Raw genomic sequence first — 12,332 nt, 5'->3', positions numbered from 1 at the left:
AGACCCTACCAGCTGAAGTGATTGAAGGAGACGCTTTGTCTAACATCTCAGAAGAAAGGACAGCCACAGTCCTTATGAAGAAGAAAAGTCTCTTCCATACAATCCCTCCGGGAATTCACCTTTTTTCAAGATGGGGCACCGGCTGCCACAGACACACAACCCGAGACCCACAAGGCGAAATGGAGCCGTCTTTCCAACATGGGCAGCAGACTACAGTGCAGGCACGGGTCTGCGATGGCATCTCTTAGATGTTGACATCCCAAACAGGACGGCTGGTCATCATGGCCAACATCAGAGAGTGAGGTATTTGGACACCAACCTACATGACAGCGGGAAGCCCATGGAGATAGAACTGTGTGCCATGCTCGCCTCAATAATAAATGCCTCCAGAGAGAACCGAAAGGCTAACAGCAGGAACACTTGCTGAATGTGAAGAGAATATATCTGTGATCGCTGTGAGAATCTGAATAGCACCGAGGAGCACAGAGCGTCACAAATTCCGACAAGAATCTGCAACGTAAGCCAGCAGGGGAACCGCCAACTTTGGCGCGGCATCACTAGCCACCAGATAGCACTGAGTAGCGCAGGGTAATTCCATCTAAAAATAATTAAATAAAGGCAAAAACTCTCTAAAACTCTGAGAGAATACCCACTCCGGGTCCCAAAAACTTAGGAGTCTGCTGTCACAGCTTGCAAGGGCAATACTTCGCTGCTCTGTAAGCTGCACCTGACAATATGAAAAAAATCAACAACCGATCACAGTCGAGCGAGAAAGAGGCTGATGTGGTTATTCTCCTCAAAACAGCCTACGTCACCACGTGACTTTGGTATACGCTCTCAACCTATCTAGCTGGCGCTGCAATAATCCATTAGTGCTTAAGCGCTGCCTCTGGTGGTCAGGAGGAATGAAACAGAACTCCTCGTTGATGAGAGTGGTCAGAGGAGAAACGACCATACTGCAAGACATTTAGAAACTTTTTTAAAAAGAGGATAACCATATATTCATTTGTTTCATAGTCTGTATTCATGCATTTGACTAGCTAACTAGCTTGCCATAGATTATTATGTTATGTTAGTTACTACTTTTTTTTTTTTTTTTTTAAAGCGTAGATAGTTATGTTTCCAGGGAATGAAACCTGGCCCTGGGAGTAGACAGTGCTCTCTCTCTTTCTGTCTCTTTCTCTCTCTCTCTCTCTATCTCTCTCTCTCTCTCTCTCTCTCTCTCTCTGTCTCTCTGTCTGGGGGAGGAAGGATCCTCTGTGTGTTTGTGGGAGTATGTTGTGGGTGGTCAGGTCAGAAATATTTTAAAGCATTTGGTTCTGAATTGGTTCCAGTGTTGTGGGTGTAATACAGGAGTACAGATAAACCTGAAGGTTTGATATGGGTGCCAGATAAAATCTTAATTCCCCAGTTTATAGGTTCACTTCACAGTGTGGAAAAGACGCCAGCCCATATTTATGAAACGTCTCGTATTAGATCTGCTGATGAGATCTTCTTTGTTCGCACGACCCCATTTATTAGTGAGTCAGTGCTGTCTTTCATTAATAATCTTAAAGTAAGATGATGATGATAACTAGGGAACTTTGTTCCCTCTAGGGTGGGTGATATGAGGAAAATGTCATCTAGGGCTGCAACAACTAATCGATAATTAAAATAATCAACAGCGAATTTAATTATCGATTAGTTGGGTCTGGGACCCTGTCACTGTGGATATCCCCTAACCCCCCGCCCCCACCCCCATCAGTGACAACGCTTCACAATGGTGCAAAATGCATTTTTATGACTAAAACACATCTGGAAAAACAGCGGAGGTCACGGAGTGAGCCGCTGGGGGAAAAGTACACGGTCCAGGTCGTCCAAAACATGAGAATATTTTTATATTGTGCGCTTCAGACAAACTCGTAAGTGTATTAACGTGTCTCGTCGAGTCAGACGCTCCGACAGACGCGTGTGCTGTCTAATGTGTTCCAGACGTGTTTTCTTCAGCACAGAAATGACATTTCTACCTTTATATCCTTATCTGTAGATGTTAGATTTAGTAAATTCACGCCAGGGTTTCCATTTTACATAAAGACTCGTCCTGACGGCGAGCGAGTCGCCGTTAAACTTCACTGAACGAGCGCGAGTCCACGCGTACGCGTCAATCGAACACCGCGCAATAGAAGGGAAACGCAAATAACTCTGACTAAAATATTCATTCTGATCAAATGTGTTGTTTGATGCTATATGTAGCGATATTTAGAAACTAAAGCGATTGTGTTTTTATGAGAGCGGTAACTGTAATGGGGTTATAACAGGTCATTGTATAGAAATGTAAGCAGTGTCGTACATTTACAGAATAAAGGAACATGTCACCGTGTTCAGATGAGTGAATGTGTGTTACTGCAGAACATTCAACCTCCTACCAGTTAACACTTAGTCTGTGCTTTTGTTTCTCTTTTTTAACATTATAAATAGCCTTCAGTTTGCACAATGTTTGAAGGACAACATTGTCCAGAATGTGAAATAAAGTTTTTAGGTTTTTTTTTTTTTTTTTACTTCTCAGAAAAATACAGAAAATAAAAAAGAGCCTTTTAATCCAACTAATTGATTAAGCAAAGAAATAATCGACAGATTAATCGATTTATCAAAAATAATGATTAGTTGCACATCGTCATCATAATACTTGACCTTTCTACCATCCATGACATACATGGATAACAATCTTTTGCTAAGAAACTGGGCAGGAAAACAATGTTGCATTTAAAAAAATAAATAAATAAACTTTGAGTTTAAAAAATCCGTTAAATGCAATTTTAAAAACCTAGAAAAATTTTTATTAAAACGTCAGAAATTATATCATACTTGAAGATAATCCTATCACAATACATAGGTTTGCTGAATGCTGGCCAAGCTGTGTAAAGATTTTATTTATTTCAATGATGCATTTATTTAATTTCTTTAACCCTGAAAAGGAGGAAAAATAAATTCTATATAAATTAACATTTTGCAATTTTATTATTTAATCAGTTTTTGTTGTTGTTTATTTATAAAGCAAAAAACATTGTAAAACGATACTGGTGATATCTGATTAAAGTGTATTGTGTTATCATTTCTCAATATCATATCATATATATTTTCCACAGTGCTATTTCGCACATTATCAGCAATGGTCTTTCTAGTGAAACCACGTCCCAGTGAAGGTCCTACTTGCGTAGGATAAATTTCATAGCATTCTTACTCATCCTGTGTTCTGTTTTGTGTTGCAGAATTTGTGCATAACTGCACCACTATGGGCTGTCAGCACAGCTGCTCGATCACCCCCTCTGGACCCAAGTGTTACTGCGGGAGCGGCTTTGAAGTTGGAGAAGATGGCAAGATGTGCAGAGGTGAGCAGGTGTTCCAGGTGTTCACCTAATCAGCTTATTTCACTTTTAACTAGCAGAAAATTTTATGATGTTTTTTTTTTTTTTGGTAGATGAAAACAGTTTTCATGCGTAATTTGTTTCTTGTTTGCTTGATTTGTGAAATTGTTTGCTTACACATGGCCATGCCACTTATTTTTGCCTTTATGCTTTTTACAGTCCGGCCTTTTTTTAAGGAATAGATAATGAACATAAAAACATTTGTGGTTGTCTTGCTAATTTGTGCAAATTTTTTTGTTTGTCTGTTTTTTTGTATGATGAAATATGGCTATTATTTTTATATTTCTATGTTCTTAAAGCTTTAAAGTTATTTTTGCAGAAGTGCTCTCACTTCCACTTTGATTTGAACAGATTTGCTAATTTACATGCGTTTTGTCTTTATGGTTGGCAAGCATGCACATGATTGTTTTAGATATTTATATCACCTCATAGCCTCAGCACTGTTTTTGTGTCAGTTGGTTTACAATGTTTGTAGAGTGCAATGTGTGTGCTCCGTAACTCACTGTATCTTTTCTGTGACAGATTTTAACGAGTGCGCAGTGTATGGTACTTGCAGTCAGACCTGCACTAATACAGATGGCGCCTACACCTGCAGCTGCGTGGAGGGCTACCTGCCTCAGCCGGACAACCGCTCTTGCAAAGCCAAGAATGGTACATGCACGAAAAAACTCCACACAATTTCTCCGAGTACTATATGTTGATCACCCATGATCATGGAGGCAGATGTTACTTTTCACCTCATGTCTACATTAATGGGATGACGCTAAATGGACTCTTGGAACATGATCATGTTTTATCCAATCACATGTTCTTGAATTCCAGACCCGGTGGACCGTCCTCCATACCTCCTCATCGCCAACTCGCAGAACATCCAGGCCACGTCTCTGAATGGTGCCAACCCTGTCTCTGTAAGCACGCGCAAGACCACAGCCATGGACTTCGTCTATGCTGAGGAAACTGTGTGCTGGATCCACGTTGGTGATGCGCCAAGTGCCACCATGCTCAAGTGTGCCAAGTTCCCTAACGCCAAGGGCTTCACCGAAGAGAAAACTGTTAACATCTCCCTGAGTCTTCATCGTAAGTATTGGTTTTACGAATCGGAAGCTTTGAAGCATTAAAGGAGCAGTTTAGTGCTCAGTTTCTCCCCACTGACCCCACCTCCTTTCTGTAAAATACATATGAGTTGCCCCAGAGGTGAGTAGCTGCATTTCTACTAGGTGCGGGGCTAATTGATGGGCCACGAAAAAGTGGGGGGGGGGGTATTAATTAAGATTTTTTCAGAATAGCTTTTTAACAGTTAAGCAGGTGGGATTGATTTTTGAATGATTTTTTTTTCTTTTTTCTTTTCTATACTGCTTGAGCCCACCTCCCATTCCTCCATTCCTCCCCATGTTAATGAAAGCTCCGCCCCCAGGATCTAGAGTGTCTATAAAATGACCGACAGGAGACTCATCCAAACACAAACGAGCATTCCGGACCGGACGCCAGCTTTCCGAATCCTAACATGTTTTCTCATCCAGTTAATACACTTGTACTACTTGCTGAAGCCATAAGTAAATGCCATAAACAATTTATTTAAAAAAAAATTTTTTAAATCACGTTCTACATATTTTTCAGGGTATTTCTGCAAGTAAGAAATGAAAGCTCTTGACTATTGCACCTTTAAGACATCTCTACTAGTCATGGGCTACGGGGATTATAAGGATTCAAACTAACGAGTCGTATCATTTCTGTTTTTAAAGACGTCGACACCTACGTGACACAGTAATGAGGACACAAGATCGGGATCTTTTCTCTCCTGACTTTAGCGCCGTGTTAAATCGCCTGGTAGACCTAAGACAGCAGATTACCAGATTTCACCACCATATATAAACAGTACCAGATGCTATGTGCTGATAAAGTTGGTCTGTAAGGGTCATGGAAAGCTTCCAAGACCGAGTTCTCTACCCAATCCTGTTCTGTAGACTTTAATACGGTCCTTTTCCAACGCAGATTACAATCCATGTTTTTCACACTGCAACCCATTTAATCCTCATTAAGATTTAACTGTACCCCAAGCGGGAAGTCTCCTGCTTCATCTGCTCTTGGTGTAGTATGTCCTGACAGACAACTCGGAGGGGGGGAAAAGTGCTCAGCCAAGCAGGTCTGTTCTCCATAGTGAAAGAAAAAAAAAAAGAAAGAGAGTCACATGCTGACATGGTGCTAAATCATAGCGGCCTGCATGCTGCATTCTGCTGCTGTTGCGTCTTCTGTGTCTTTCCAGAAGCAACACACCCACATAATCTTGTATTTGCTCTCCGAACCAGTGTGCAGGCTTCAGTTCCATTCCGAGTACCTGCATTACAACAACATTACTACACATGTCATCTGATCCTTAGCCCATTAAATACTGTATAAAGTTGTTCCTGTGTGGACTCACTCCGGATCCACCAGGATAACGCAGCGAATGTGAATGAAATAATAAATAAATAATCTCTAACTGCAGTTATCGGAGAGCATGGTGTTTATTCATGTCTGATGGTCAAAGTAGTAGAGCATCTATGATTGGAGGGATTTTTGGATCAGCGCCCTTTATCCACAGATGGCAAGTGCTCCGAAATGCAGAGAGAAACCAGAGATTCATGCTGGGATAATCTAGGAGCACAGTCGCTAAATACTGCATTTACAGCATTCCCTTCATCACGCCTGACTTCCATCAGCTCTCATTCACAACTTTAGGGGAAGAATATCTTCCATATGTTCAGAACCAAGTGGCTGTCTCTTCTCCTATAGCGAGGGTATTCAATAAGGTCCCGCTAAATACAGTTCCTCGCTTACAATGGTTCACAGATAAGCAGCTATCATGACTGAATGCTACCAAGAATCACCTAATTTGATGCCTAACCATTAGTGATGACTCCATAGCTATAAATAACAACATTAGCTCGAAGTGGTTGTTTCGTTTCATCGTGGCGGCCCAGGTTTTACGATTTTTGCCGAACGCCAGTGACTCCGAACAGACGAGACATCTGTTTTGAAGCAGCAAGTAAACACAGTTGAAAAGTCTTTATACTGTCTGTTTCCGTTGTTGATTTTCTTAACAAGCCATATATTCTGTGAAAACGTTCCGTTCTGGATGAGCTACCTAAACTGATTAATTAACACGCATGCATGTGAGGATCTGCTACAGAAGCTTTGATGGTCACGTTTTAAAAGCGGAGTTGGCGGATCACGTTTGTTTTTGTTGTTTGTTTGTTTTTTTCATTCATTGGTCGGTGCTGCTTTAATATTTTTCAAGTTTGCTCCTGTGAAATACTTTGCGACATTGACATCTGGACTACAGTATGGACTTTGAAAAGGTTCACATCGGACCATCTCTTTTGAGTGCGACACACAGATGGACAATAGAAAACGATGATGCAGACGCTTCTTCCTTTTTTTCCATTTTAGTCTCCCTGTTGCAGAACTGAACTCTGAGTTGTTTGGTTTAAGAAAAAATAAAAGCCGGCCTTCCTTTCTTCATCACGTACTGGAGTTTGCGTGATTTCTGGCTCGATTGTGCCAGCCAGCATTTTCACAGCACGTCTTACTTGCATGACTCAGCCTCCCAAGCTTTGCAGAGCTTCAGCTGTCTACCACAGCACACAAGAATGCAGATCAATGAGAAAAGACTACATCTCGCTTTCGGGGGTTTTGGAATGTCTTCGAGGTCCAGCCAGGCTCAGCTAAGCTCGTTTTAAGCCTTAAGCTGCAGATCCACAGACGCTCCTCAGCTGTGATTCTGGAGCAGATTTGAGAGGGTTTGATGTTCCACTGTCCTTGAGAGTTGGTCTCTCTGGAGGCATGTGGAGGCGGATGTGAAGGCTTTGGGCAAATTGATTCGTTTTAATGAACCACCGAGGTGTGAAAATACACCAGCTCTGTATGTGGCTCGTTCTTGAACCAGATGTTGCCGATTATTGCGGTATGCCAAGCATTCCATTATGCGTGATGATTCACAGCATAGATGTGGAATGCGTTTTATTTGGTTATTTAACACCGGATGCTGTGAATCATGCACCTTGTGAGATTTTAATTGTGAGATGAATTGCCTACTTTGAGAGTGTATCAGATGTTTTGTTATACTAAAGGAATTCCAGACACGAACTTGTGCGCTGACTCTTAACTGGGGTGCCATAAATCTCCAACCTCGGCTCCTCGGTTTTACGTTAGACTATTAAGGCAGATATTATTACAGTGAGATCCTGTAGTGACTCCATGAACTCGGGTTGCAAAAGACCAGGAGATCTTTGAGTGAGTGGCATGGGGTCATTTACCCGGAAAAGTACAAATGGGTCGCATAGGAAGCTTGTCCTTTGGGTCAGCGCCGAATGGAACGGCTGAATGGAAGTGCCGTTGACTAGCCAGAGATCTCCAATTTTACAATGAGTAGGGGACTTATAATTTCTACATGCTGAGCAGATGAGCAGTCCAGATGTGCCCTCATGACCAGGCTCGTCTGTGAAAATAAACATGACCAAAAAAAAAAAAAAAAAGCCCAACAGACATGAACTAGAGTTGTCCATTCAGCCTTTTAAAGTGAACGCATTGCACCATGACAGATTGATGTGTTGTAGGAACCACTGGTCTTAGTCATGCATAAGTGTCATGTGCTGGCATTTCAACACGAGGCCTCATTGTTCCCGATTGTAGAGAGGTGTCTCATACTGGTTCGTGAACTCGAACCTTGACGTTGGTAAAATTCCGCAATCTGCTGGGGAAATTTAGCTAGTCGTAGCACGATTCATGTTTCTGCTTACTGGAATGCATCTGGTACTTTGTCTAGCTACTCCAGCTGTTCGAGAAATCCCATGCATAAACTTTCACAATCAGCCCCCTGTTGGATTCATGTGTTGTCCTTCAGGATAGCAGGCTAAAATCCGTTTCTCGCTGGGAAGAACGTAGAGGAATCGGTTTTTAAAAAGAGGAATGTTTTTAAAATCGCAAGCTGTTAAAGAAAAGTGCTCTGGATATACGTTTATTCATTCAGGACACATGACCTGCATTTAGTATTCCTTCTGAGAGGCACGCGTTTTCTCGGAAGCAGTGCACAATTCGGCTCAGTATTCTAGCCCAGGAACTGGATTTGTCATCAGTGGCATGTGCGTTATCTTTTTTTTTTTTTTTTTTTTTTTTTTTTTTTTTTTTTTTTTTTTTTTTTTTTTTTTTATAAAGGTAGCCCCATGTGAACCGCAGCCTACAGTAGTTGCCAGGTTTCTAGGCTGAGTCTAGTGTCCGTTATCTGATGCGCCTGTGTGTGTCTGAGAATCTGTTTAAGTGGGGTGGGATTAAAAAGAGCCGTTCATTCATGAAGCAGTGGGTAGCGTGTCTCTGGCCGCACACACTCGAGGCTTTATTTCCCTTTGTGTGGCTCATGTCCTCACTGCTTCCCCCACCATCCTCTCGGTGTTATTGATACCATTTATCTTTTAAGAACCTTTCCCAACTGCTGCTTTGCACTGTGTCTTTTACGCTCCAGTTACACTCGGTCATTGCCTCTTGGCTAGCTTTGATTCTGCGAAACGGTAATTTGGAAGTTACGAGTTCATCATTACAAGATACATGAGCAATTCATTGCTCACTTTGACCGACCTGTTTCGAGCATGTTTTTGTGCAGTGCTCCGTCCTCAGAGGCCCTCCACTCCCTTCACCAGCCTTGTGCTTTTGCTGTTAGCTCCTGAGTGATCGCAGATGTTCTTGCAGTTCTTCCCGTTTCACAACAGCTTTCCCATCTTCCACTTTATGTGGCGAAAGGGCCAGGATAACATGAGAAATGTGTGTAGGCTTGTCCATTCCCTGAGAAAGTCAGGACATTTTACTAAAGCCTTGAAACCCCTTGTGGTCGAAGTTCCCAATAAAAGATTAACTGTGCAGCTTTTCCTGGAATGTAAAAAGTGGCTGAGGGTATCTCTCAACAAGTTTCTGCTTTGCTGGAATTGAAAGGAGGATAACGTAGGGCGGTAAAATGTGAGTCTCTGGGATGAAGTCTAGCTGGGTAGCTTTCAGAGAGTGTTTTTTTTTATTATTATTATTATTTGATGAAGGTACGTATGGTTGTGTGTTTCAGACGGTCACTCTCAAACTCCTTACTCAAGAGTTTGGAGAAAAACATCAACCACTCAAGGGAAGGCTACTCGAGCTTTCTCACTTTTTGGTACTCCTGAGTGCAAATGTAACTTTTATTACTCCGACCACACTGCAAACAATTTGAGACCGCGAAGACCCGACTCCAGAGGATCCAATGCTGCTCTCCACATCGGGGTTGTTGGACCAGACCTTTCTGATTAATGGAGATCCTTCCAACAAATGACTGGTCAACCTCATTCCTGGAAAGTTCTGAAGAAATCTAAACGTGAACACCGTGTATAAAGGGGTATTGTCCATGCAAAAGATTTTCTTTTTGGCACCATAGATTCTACAGCCCAACTTTGCACTGCTAACCATACCACTCTTTAGTCCGTATCACTAGAGTAAAGTATGCAAGACATCTGAGAAGAATCGTCGTTTAGGGGCCTGGATTTGAAGTTTGCAATGGGAAGAGCGAGTGCGCAAGGCGTCTTTTGAAGACTTGTAGTTTTGGGGCTTTGAGTCGGATAATGCGAAGGGAAGAGCGCAAGGGTCTCTTTCGAAAGGAACCGCACCGGCGGCTGTTAAAACAGCAGGCCGCTTGGACCACACTGGGGCCTGCCCCACACAGCTGGGATCTGGAAGGACCCCCACTGAAAGGCCACGATTGTCCCAGTGAGGGAGTCACGGAGAGAAATGCACACTACAGACTTTATTGGTGTTTCAGAGCACTTCCCAGAAACTGGGGGTGTCTTTATGGGTAGCGTGGTCTTTGTTGATCGTGTTTGGATCAAATATAAGGGCTCGTTCACACACACTTGTTCAGGAAGACAAAACTATAGTCATAACAATCTCGGTAATGATCTGATGTTGTATTGTTAGTACTTTTGACTCCGCTGCCGTTCTATTTGTGTGTATGCATCTGACTGCCACGTATAGAGTGAATAATAGTCTTGTGACAGTGAGTCAGTGCTTGGCACATGTTCTCACAGACTCTTGCTCACACAAACACACACACACACATACACTCGGACATGCATGCATACTCGGTAATTAACAAAATGAGCTCAGGGAATAAAGCTAACTTCATTGCTTTGTAGTAGGATAATTACTGTAACTCTGCTCTTTTGTCTTAACTCGGATTTAAAGAAACAGGGGAATCTGGCATGAGCATGAGGGAGTGAGTGTGTTCCTATGTGTTTTAAGGGTTAATGGTTTTCCATACTTCCCTCAGGGCATGGGCCTGTGTGTCTCTGGTCTGTTCAAGTCACCAGCACTCTTTTCTCATTATGTCTCACAGACATGCACGTGTCCTTGCTTCCGCACCTTCTCGCTAGCAGACTCTTCCGTGTTGTGAAATGAGTAGTGTACAGATATCTAGCATATGAAACGAAGCAGCAGGCTTCTCCTCAAGCTGCACAGCATTTCTCCACACGCTTTCTCCTATTCATCTCATAATTGGTGCTCTGCATCTTACCGATAATCAGAACGGACGTTCCCAGAAGCACCGGATGATAACAGTTTATGCCCAAGACTCAGCATGGCTTCAGTAAATAATCTCACCATGATGCTGTAATCATACAGACTGTCCCGTGCTCCTCCTGGACTCTTACTAACGATATACTCGTGCCGAACATCCTTCCAACACACTCTTTTACAACGGTATATTGAGCTGTAGTCCCGCTCTCTGGTGTCACCCAGAAGATGACTGGTATGCTTGTGAGTCCACTCAAGGTCTCATCCTTATGTCCTCCCGGGGTGGTTTTTTTTCATTGCCACCATGGCCTCTGGCTTGCTCATTAGGGATCTAAATCTACGCCCGAATTTCTGTGAAGCAGCTTTGTGGTAATGTCGTTTGTTAGAAGCTCTATATAAATAAAGTTTAACCGAACGAACAAATTGGTTGAAATCACATTCTTTGCTTCTTCTCCTAGATGTGGAGCAGATGGCCATTGACTGGCTGACTGGAAACTTCTACTTCGTGGATGATGTAGACGAACGCATCTTTGTGTGCACGAAAGATGGTGTCACTTGCGTCATCTTGCTGGACCTGGAGCTTTACAACCCCAAGGGCATTGTGCTGGACCCAACCATGGGGTAAGTCTCTCTTCTACCATCTGTCAAGCTTTCAGTCCTACACTGTTTAGTGATTTTCTACCTCACCTGGTTTGTTCCGATGAGTCGAATCCGATTCAAGCAGGAGAATCACCAAACGGTCTCATGTACCACGCTCGGGCTTCACTGGTATATAGCTCTCATCTAATATGTTCTAGACTTAAGTGGGTTGCATTCCTGCTGGTCGGACTTGCATGAGCATCCAACTGTGGTAGGGTTATTGCTGTTGAGTGGTTGATGATATCATAACTTCCTTTTCTTGTGGTATCACTTCCCTTTAAAAGTCATCTGTTACATACAAGATGTACGTAAATATCATGGTCAGCAAGAACACGGTGCAATGTTTTGCCGTACAGAGGTATCGGTCTGACCAAGACGGATGTTTTTCCAAACCGCAAGTTAGAGACAAGTTTGTTTCTCAGTGATCAGTGTCATACGCTCTTAAGTACGAGTAGATCAGAGATCTGCTCAAATCAGACATCGTCCCAAACGAGCTACGGTTTGTAACCGGTTCAAAGTTCTCAGAAGGGAGAGAAGGGGGGAAAAAAAAAAAAAACAGCATCACGCAGCAGTCAGTGAGAACATTAGACTTATGGAGATTGAAAAGCATTTCCTCAATGAATCGTCTCTGTAATTTGCTTTGTGCATCAAGTCACAAGGTAATCAATCCGCTTGGTGTTTATGGAAATAGATCTACGTGGCATTTCACTCAAAATAAGTAACAATCTA

General features: G+C 42.5%; 1 protein-coding gene across 2 annotated transcripts in view; it reads left to right on the top strand.

The window, feature by feature from the left end:
* The window catches only part of lrp1ab (low density lipoprotein receptor-related protein 1Ab), a 152,368-nt gene that overhangs the window by 68,349 nt on the left and 71,687 nt on the right, over nt 1–12,332 (top strand). For both annotated transcript variants that reach the window (XM_017487059.3, XM_053686225.1), the window contains exons 4-7: nt 3,249–3,368; nt 3,927–4,055; nt 4,227–4,481; nt 11,423–11,585. In XM_017487059.3, the coding sequence (XP_017342548.2) occupies nt 3,249–3,368; nt 3,927–4,055; nt 4,227–4,481; nt 11,423–11,585 (667 nt within the window). The remainder of the gene's footprint in view (nt 1–3,248; nt 3,369–3,926; nt 4,056–4,226; nt 4,482–11,422; nt 11,586–12,332) is intronic.

This window comes from Ictalurus punctatus, chromosome 15 (assembly GCF_001660625.3).
Source record: "Ictalurus punctatus breed USDA103 chromosome 15, Coco_2.0, whole genome shotgun sequence".
NCBI classification, from domain to species: domain Eukaryota; kingdom Metazoa; phylum Chordata; class Actinopteri; order Siluriformes; family Ictaluridae; genus Ictalurus; species Ictalurus punctatus.
This window is presented reverse-complemented; position numbering and strand designations above follow the sequence as displayed.